This window comes from Embiotoca jacksoni, unplaced genomic scaffold, assembly GCF_022577435.1.
Source record: "Embiotoca jacksoni isolate LCO1_2020_lvr unplaced genomic scaffold, fEmbJac1.0.p SCAF_3, whole genome shotgun sequence".
Lineage (NCBI taxonomy): Eukaryota > Metazoa > Chordata > Actinopteri > Embiotocidae > Embiotoca > Embiotoca jacksoni.
This window is the reverse complement of record NW_027185381.1, coordinates 1,273,065-1,282,500: the sequence shown is the minus strand read 5'-3', so window position 1 is coordinate 1,282,500 and position 9,436 is coordinate 1,273,065. Positions and strand designations below refer to the sequence as shown.

At 44.8% G+C, this 9,436-nt stretch overlaps 1 protein-coding gene across 2 annotated transcripts in view; it reads right to left on the bottom strand.

Moving 5' to 3' along the window:
- Positions 1-9,229, bottom strand: part of slc6a15 (solute carrier family 6 member 15) — a 20,398-nt gene extending 11,169 nt beyond the window's left edge. Inside the window, exons 1-5 of one of the 2 annotated variants that reach the window (XM_069163033.1) lie at positions 9,112-9,229; positions 7,207-7,710; positions 2,249-2,406; positions 607-733; positions 337-518 (exon numbers count right to left, since the gene is read on the bottom strand). In XM_069163033.1, the coding sequence (XP_069019134.1) occupies positions 337-518; positions 607-733; positions 2,249-2,406; positions 7,207-7,507 (768 nt within the window). In that variant the 5' untranslated portion in view covers positions 7,508-7,710; positions 9,112-9,229. Of the gene's footprint in view, positions 1-336; positions 519-606; positions 734-2,248; positions 2,407-7,206; positions 7,711-8,899; positions 8,974-9,111 lie in introns of those variants that run through there. The other variant, XM_069163034.1, reaches the window with a different exon arrangement.
- Between the last annotated feature and the right edge of the window lie 207 nt (positions 9,230-9,436).

Here is a 9,436-nt window from a genome sequence, read left to right as displayed (position 1 = left end):
TCATCTGTAAAAAATGTTTTAAAAGAGACGAGGAGCGCGGCGAGTTTGCAAGCAAACGACAACCTTTCAACCTTTCATCCTTCCGGACGCTCGTCACGCTGCTGTCAGCTTTGTGGCACTAAGCCAACGTAAGCTGAGCCGGAAAAATCCCACACGAGATCACACGAGCTCCAAGAATCATATCTGACACCGCTTCATCGGGAAATGGGTCAAGTCCCGTTACGGCGGGCCGAAGTGAGACAATCACGTGTGAGAAGATTTTCCAAAACGCTCGGCCAGAAAATGCCTTTTATTTCCGTCCCGCTTCCTTCCGGGACGACGTCCGACCGTCCTTACCTTCCCGGACGACTGGATCCCCTTGATCATGGCGAGGCACACCATGGACCAGGCCGCCAGCAGGCACAGCGTCATCTTCCAGTTGAGTCCTCCGCCCTCGGAGATGCTGTCGGAGATGTTCAGCGCCTCGCGGTACCAGTAGTACGTCGTGGCCGAGCTCTTCTCGCACTCCGGCGCCACATCTACGGACAGAACGCACATTTATCTGGGATCGAGCGAAGGAAGCGCGACGAACGACTCCCGGCTCGTAGTGGTGACTTCCTGTCTTACATGTGCTGGTCCTGTTCTTGACCAGCGGACACTCGTGCCACGGCAGCGGCTGCTGGAAGGACTGAGAGAAGTAGAAGAGGCTCCAGCTGATGATGACGTTGTAGTAGAGCGCCACGAAGAAGCAGACCTGCAGGCGGGAGAGTCGCGTTAACGCCACACGCGTGTAAATCAGCACATACAGAAGCAAACATGACGTTTGGACACGAGGAGACGATGAACCTTCGAATAATGACGAAATGTTCCTTCCCTTTTTCTTTTTTTACTCATTTAGATATTCATGAATGAATAAGAGACACCAAATATCCCGTAAAGTGGTTTCAGGTTACAAAAACTTTCCTCTTTTTTTTATCATTATTAAATACAAATTTTAATCAATTTTTTTTACAAATTGCCTGTTTTATTTCTGTTAATCTTACTCAAGATTTTATTATTGTTGATTATTAACTAAAATTCGTTACATTCGCATCATGATTCACAATTCTCAATATTCATAATGTTTTTTATGGCATACTTTTATCCAGATTTCAGGGATGTAAAACCGAGGAGACCGAGTCTGTTTAACCACTGGAACGACTAATAATCATGATCTCGTACAATTTGATCCGTTTTTTGTTCATTATTTCAGTTTTAAAGTTACTTTTGTTGTGGTTTGCACCTGTCTTCTGTTTCCAGTCCAACGTTTCCTCTTTTATTTTGAAAGTCTCTGAGTGTGGTCCTCTCTCTCTCCCTCCCTGCTGTGTTACCTGCAGGCCACGCCCACCTCACCTGCCGTCACCTGATCGTCCCCAGCTGCTCTCCCTCTCCAATCACCTCGGTCACTATTTATTCTGCAGGTTTTACTTCGTGTTCATTCAGCTACCTTCCTTTTCCCTTCTGTGGATTTTTAGTTCATTTCTCGGTGAGTTCATTTGCATCTCTTGGTTTGTTTTTCTTTTGTTACTTCAGTTGAACCTTTCGTTCCTGTTAGATCAAACCCACCCTGCTTCTCTTTTTGCTCTTTTGTTGGTTTAATAAATCTTTTCTTTGACTTCGAGCCGTGCTTTTGGGTCCAACCTTCTCCTGGAACTGAACCTAATTGTGATTTAATTGTTTTCTTGTGTTCTCTTTATGTACCTATTAAAGAAAAAGGCCTGATCATAGTTTAACTGCACACAAACACCTTATAAAGAAGAAGAACTTTTTATTGGCATGAAACTCTGGAAACCTAGAAAAGCAGCTTTGAACGCCTCCTTTTCGTTCTTTTTCATTTGGCTTGAAAAATGGTTCTGATCCAGAAGTGTCTTCAGCTGCAATACCAGCGAGTGCCACTAGAGGTCGTCTCCAAAAAGCCTCCGGCTCCATAGACTCCCATTCAACTTCTCTCATCAAATCCAAAGTGAATAAAATGTGTCCATCAGTTATCTCGGTGTTGTTAGCTAAAGTCACTCCTTCTTATTAGTTTTCTGGAGGTCCATCTGAAAATAATCCCTCATTCATTAGAAAAGAAGATTCAAGAAGACCTGTTTTTGGGGGCGTGTCTGTTTGATTGACAGGCCTGTGGTGCAGTCAGGTTACAGCTATCGGTGGGCGGGACGTAGTATACCACAGAAGAAGAACGGGCCATGCGAAGTGATTTTGATCATGTGATTATGTATTAACTCACCACACAGCTGGCGAAGCCGATGCCCCCCAGACGAGGGCTGATGTAGTTCCAGACCCCGATGCTGCCCCGGCGGATCCGCTGGCCCACCGCCAGCTCCAGGAAGAACAGCGGGATGCCGATCAGGATGAGCAGGATGAGATATGGCACCAGGTACGCTCCTGTAAACCGAACAACACCAAACAAAAAGTCAGATGAAAGAGAAGGAGGAGAAACCGTCATCAGATAACCGGTTCAGTTCCTAGAAGCAGAACACACATCCGGTTTTTTATCTCTCTATCTGCAACACGCTTCATCCAAACTCAGACCTGAACAAGATGCCTTCAAAGGTCCTAAAAAGAGACGGCAGCCTCTGTAACGCACACATCTGCTGTGTGTCTCTAATAATGTTTCCCCTCTCGTGATGTGTGGTCCAATCACAGGAAAGATCTAAAATTACCTAAATTACAGTGGGATTACTTTGCGGCACATCACACAGACGCTGCTCCTCTCTGGAGTTACAGCTTCAGGGTGAATAACTGACATTAAGCCGAGCTGTAATAATGCGGTGCAATAAAACAGCGAAGACTTGTGACAGTCGGAATACGTTTGAACAGAGAGACTGAAGGCACATGATGATGAAGAGAAACTAAAAGTCTTTGTTTGGAAGAAACGGCGGGTGGTTAAAAGTGTTCATGGCACCAAACTTATAAATAATGTTCCTTTTATGTTCCTGTTAGACAGATGTGAGATTTACGATGTGGTGTGGAGGCGTTTCTTTGTCTCACGTGACATTGAACGCTGAAACTTTCCTCAGTACACTAACAAATAGTGTAATAAGAACACAGACTGGATATAAAAGAGTTCGTAGCTTCAGGTCTGTAAAATGGTTCTGATCCAGAAGTGTCTTCAGCTTCAGAGTCGTGTTGTTTCAAACTGACAGGAAATGACCTCATCATGTGACCACATCAGCCTCCAAAACATCTGCAGCTTCAATTATTTTACCCAGAAATCAACGTGTTTTTGTGTCCTCTGTTTAACACTCAATAAACACTCTGATTCTTCTGTCCAGCAGCTTCTAGCTTCCTCAGACACACACAGACTTCATTCTTGTTTCATTGTTCCTTGAATTAGTTTCCAGGTTTTCTTCCCTTCCAGAACACAAACATCTGGTTCTTCCACTTTTGGTGGCAACGGCCACATTTGAAAGACAAATGATTCACACCGTCCAACTTACAAATGTTTGAGTTGTTAACAATTGAATGGAAGATAAATAATCTTCTATTGGACAGATTTAAGATGAACATTAATTAAACCTGTGAAAGTGTGGACCGAGATCAGAACGTCCACATGTAGTTTGGACAGAATGTGAAACTGAACATGGAATCATACTCCGGCATGTCGAACGTTTTTGCTTGTGTTTTGTAAATAAAGTTTGAATGAAAAAAAAGAAAATCCAGCTCAGGTTTGGTCTAAAAGTGTTGCTGGGAATGTCCAAAAACAAGCTCGGAGTTCCACACTTATATTTGTACGACGTTAACATTTTAGACCTTTTTTTTTTACCTCAGTTTAGCAAGTGAGCTGCTAATATTTGCTAATTGGCACAAAACACAACGTTCGTTGAGGGGAATGTCGTTCGTTTTTGTCGTAAACCAAATTATGGAGGAGTTGAAACTTTGACCCGATGGTGGCGCTGGAGGAAAAGTCCTTTAAACCAACACTGTTTCAAATTATTTGTCAAATTTCAAGGAAATCGATGTTGTAGTTCAATAACGGAGACACTGTGCACAGAAACATGGTGGTTCGGATCATTGGAGAATGTTGACACCTGCAAGTTTCTACACAGTTTAACCTCACATGAATATAAACTACATGTATGATTTAATACCAAAGAAACATTTAAGAGTGTTTGTGAGGACATTCAGTGGTGTCAAGTAAACCAAGTCTGAACCCTCCAGCAGCCCTGAAGGGACAACTGTCCAGAATGTCCTCACAAGCCACACGAGTACGTACACACACACACACACACACACACACACACACACACACACACACACACACACACACACACACACACACAGACCTGTTCCAGTCCCAGATCTGCCACTTTAATCTAATTACAGCGACCAGAGCCGTTTAAACAGAACTGAAAACATGACTGTTCTCACACACACACACACACACACACACACACACACACACACACACACACACACACACACCGACCTGACTTCATCCATCACCCCCTCACAGAAGCTCCTCCCACTGACCTGCAGCTTTTACCTCCAAACAACTGAAAAACTTAAATATTGAAATGTTCCTTTCTTGTTTTTTTGTGTAACTTTTATCAGAGTTCATGAAGAACACATGTTGTGTAACAAAGACACGAAACAGCTTCACGTTCACTTAAAAACAACTTTGCTGCATTTTTGGTTGAAATACAGTTTAACTCTCATATGTCACATTATATTTCATTAAATTGTACTGATCCACTTTACAAAAGACTTGTGACTGATTCCTTTGTGATTTCAGCTATAATAACAGGATCTGATGATTAACGAGTGTCGAGTCTCGTCTGTCTGGCCGACACGTCAGTCGGTTTGCTTTAATCAGCTTTGCGGAGGCAGACGGGTGCTTTACATAATCTGCAGGTGGGAAGTGCAACACCTCATCACCTTCCAGGGAAACACACACACACACACACACACACCTCAGAGTGTAAACACAACAACGCTCAGCATTATGGGAAATGTGATTTTGATTTGAATGTGGTTGTTGGATTGGAATCACGAAGGACTTCCTGCTTGTTGGCAGCAGGTTGTCACGACTGTCATCAAAATGTACATGTATGTTGCACGTGTGTTTCCAGACAGCCATTTGAACACAGCGTGTCGACGCCGTGACCTGATGACCGCTTCGTCTTTCTAAACAATGTGTTTCTTTCAGGTGTCGACTTTCAGCCTCCGTCAGCGAACTTCCAGATGAAACGGACGCTGCTGCTCATCGTAAACACATGGTAAACACATGGTGAACACATGGTGAACACATGGTGAACACATGGTGAACACATGGTGAACACATCGTGAACACATGGTGAACACATGGTGAACACATGGTGAACACATCGTGAACACATGGTGAACACATGGTGAACACATGGTGAACACATGGTGAACACATGGTGAACACATGGTGAACACATGGTAAACACATGGTGAACACATGGTGAACACATGGTGAACACATGGTGAACACATGGTGAACACATCGTGAACACATCGTGAACACATCGTGAACACATGGTAAACACATCGTGAACACATGGTAAACACATTGTGAACACATGGTAAACACATGGTGAACACATGGTAAACACATGGTAAACACATGGTAAACACATCGTGAACACATGGTAAACACATGGTGAACACATGGTGAACACATGGTAAACACATGGTAAACACATGGTAAACACATGGTGAACACATGGTAAACACATGGTGAACACATGGTGAACACATGGTAAACACATGGTGAACACATGGTAAACACATGGTAAACACATGGTAAACACATGGTAAACACGGCGAGAACACGGCATCACGATAACAGCTGCATGAAGTCAGACACTCCTTAATGTCCCTGAACGTCTCATGTTCAGACATTTTTTAAAAGAAGAGTACTTCTGGTTTCTCAGCAAAGATTTCTATTTCTGGGTTCCACATTTGCATATTTAAAAAAACAAGCAGATCACAGAGTTTTTCTTTAACGCTTGTTTGTCTTCTGCATAGTTTCAGAGTTGCTCTGTTTTATCTTGTTAACATCTACAACACACAGATGTGCAGACCTGTTTTTGATGCTGGTGTCATGTTGTGATGTTTTGTGCTTCGTCTGTGGACATGAAGAAACGTGTCCTGCCGCCAGTTATTCTGATGTCATTAATATTCGACGGCTGTTCATGTGAGTCTGTTTGATGTCACACCTCAACACTCACGCATGACTTCAATCCTGTCTGTTGCTTGTTTCTGGAATAGTTTAGCACTATTAGTCAGTTAACCCTTGACGTTGTTGTTCTGCGTTAATGTGGCACCTTGTGTGAACTTTAAAACTCCCCGTGTGGGTCAACTCTGACTCGGTGAGTTAAACATGTCGACTCTCACGGCCTCCTCTACGTGCTCGCTGCTCCTGAGCAGCGCCGGGTTTCCTGACATCTCAGCTGAAAGTGGACGGTTTGACTCGTCCTCTCGCTCCGCTGGACTCGTCGTAGCGATGGTGTCGTGTTTCCGGAGGTCAGGATTTCACTCTGGTCACTAACATGTTATCAGATCTAAACTAGGAAAACTCATGATCGTCTGTGTGAAAGTGAGGCTTTGTTTCTGAATACTGTTCCTACAGTAGCAGGTTTACATCCAGTTACTGTATATTATTATTGTTTTCATTGAATAAACCAACAATATAACCCTGCTGTTTTCATCAGTTGTCCTGGATATCTCATCCAAAGGGTTTTTGCAAACCTTTCACAATAAAAGCCTTGTTCAGAAATGAAAGGTTTCTGCCTAAATGAAACACAAGAGGGTTTTTATTTTTGAAAGACAGGAAGTGTTTAGCTTGCAGTAACAGTGTAATGTAGTAACTTTAACAGGGCTGACTGGAGCAGATTTGTAAGGATCTGTGAGTGTCTTTGTTCCTGCAGAACTACACTGATGAACATGATGTAATAAAGCAGTCATACGTGCAGCTGGAGAACAGCTGGATTCTGTTTGATTCATTCACAAGAGTCATGAGATATTTACGGCGTGTTGTTCGCTTCCGTTCTGAGGTCATTTATGACCACTAAGGTGATGCTCTTCCCCTCGTGTGTGTGTGTGTGTGTGTGTGTGTGTGTGTGAGTGAGTGAGTGAGTGTGTGTGTGTGTGAGTGAGTGAGTGTGTGTGTGTGTGTGTGTGTGTGTGTGTGTGTGTGTGTGTGTGTGTGTGACTCACCCCCTCCGTTCTTCTGGCACAGGTAGGGGAACCTCCAGACGTTGCCCAGGCCTACAGAGAAGCCCACCTGGGCCAGGATGTACTGGAGCTTGCTGTTCCAGGCCGGGCGCTCCTCCTCCTCGCCGTCCGAGCCGCCTTCCTCCACGTCGCACTCTTTCCCGTCACCTTCATGGTTGTTGACGATCAGCGAGCTCTTCTTGAAGGAATCGTCGCAGGCGTCCTCGTTGGAAAGCAGGTCCTTGACAGACTCTGTGACATCGTCGTCAAGCTCTCTCTTGACGGCCTTGCTGTTTTTGGGCATTTGATAAAGCAAACGGCGGCGAGGGGTGGAACGTCTTTCTGGTTGGCGGGCTGGGAGGGCAGCGGAGGCGCCTGTGAAAAGTTACAAACTCTGACGGCGCAAAGCGGCGAGCTGGAAGGTGTTCAGGGCCCGTAGGGATTCGAGACAGTCTGTAAAGGTTCAGCGAGCAGGAAGTGATTTATTCATTCATTATCACCAGATATCTGCGGGCCAGAGAAGAAAGCAGGTGGTGAGTATGCTGGCAGGACAAGTGAGAACTTTAAAAGACAGTTTCAGCTTCGAAGTTCCTTCACGAATTTCTGTCTGAGTTGAATTCGTACATCCCAAACATTTTTATAAACCGGTTTCTAACTGTAAAACCAAGTCAAGACAGATGAAACAGACATTTTACTGAACAAACCGTAATTCAACTAAACAACCTGAACAGTGGAGTGTCTAAATTTAATCCTACTTTCATTTTATAAAACATAAATCACATATTTTACTCTGTACTCCAAAACACCTCAGCTGATTGGGAATAAGTCCACAGAGCTGAGTTATTTCTCACATGGAAGTCACATGGCAGGCAGCAAAATCAATGAATGGGGATCCTTTTTATTCTCAGTCATTGTTCTAACAACAACAACTACAACAAGCAGCAGCCTGGCTGCTGACTGGACGGAGTCAGGTCGGTGTGGACACTATCACGTTTCAGGCCCCTGAATAATTGAGAGGACAAAGACATTTGCATACAAACCCAAACAGTCTTTTTCCCCTGCAGCTGTCAGGGATTGGAAACCACCAACTTGACCAATTATCTATTTATATAGTTTAATATATCCTACCAGCAGCATTGGAAGAGAATGAAGGGTGTGGGCACGCGGCGGATTGAGGTGCGCCACATCCTTGTCTCCTAAATTTCAGCATCCCTCAGAGCGTCTGTATTTCACGTTACAGACACATTTACATCATTAATATTAGGATGCGACCACGAACCTCGGCGTGCCTCCCTTTCTTACACCCAGCGGCGGATGAAGTGATTAAATTATTTCCTTTGCCGCGTCCAGAACAGCCCGGTTCGTATGAGGCAAAGGCCGCCGTTTCATAATCCAGTGAACGCACCACGAGCAGCCAAAAGGAGCGCAGATGCTGAGTAACCTTCAGGCACAAAACGGCAGTTGAGGTCTGACTGGGTTCAACCGACTCAACGCACAAAGACAAACCCGGGCTGTTTTATTTGTTATTTGTCTGCACATGACTCAGGACCTCTGGTGAAATAAAGCAGGCCGGTGCTTTTACAGGGACACAAACGGAGCGATAGATTGAAATAAAGAAACAGCGCGTGCTATGTGGCTCGTTGTTCCACTGGGGCACAATGGGTTCTCGAAAGAATGCGCATAAATCATAAATTACCGTCCTCCCTCCCGCTCCGTCTTCATGACATCCATGTGAGGTGTTTCATCATTCACTCGCCAGCTTCATCCTGCGCACTGGTACCTCAGTCACCCCCCCCCCCCCCCCTCCCTCTCTCTCTCACACACACACACACACACACACACACACACACACACACACACACACACACACACACAAACCCCGCTGGAGACGCCGAGGAGGAGACTCACCTGGGCGTAAAACCAGGCGTCCTCTTCTGAAACGATGCGTCTCAAGGAATGAAGTTGTGAGAGCACGGAGCTGGCATCATCACCTTCTGCTCTCCTGCCGGTGAGTGCGGCTTCAGACTTCTGCACCAGACTCCTCAAGCTGGAAGTGCGCAACTCCTGCGGGGGCCTCTCCGCCCCCCGACGCGCCAACGTCAGCCGGTGAACGAGTCCTTACCGTAAAATAGTTGATCAGATATCGCTCATAAATACAATATAACTGACACTGCTTTTTATACACTGTTATACTTTTGAGGTTTTAGCTGAAATGATCTTTTTGTGATCCCTA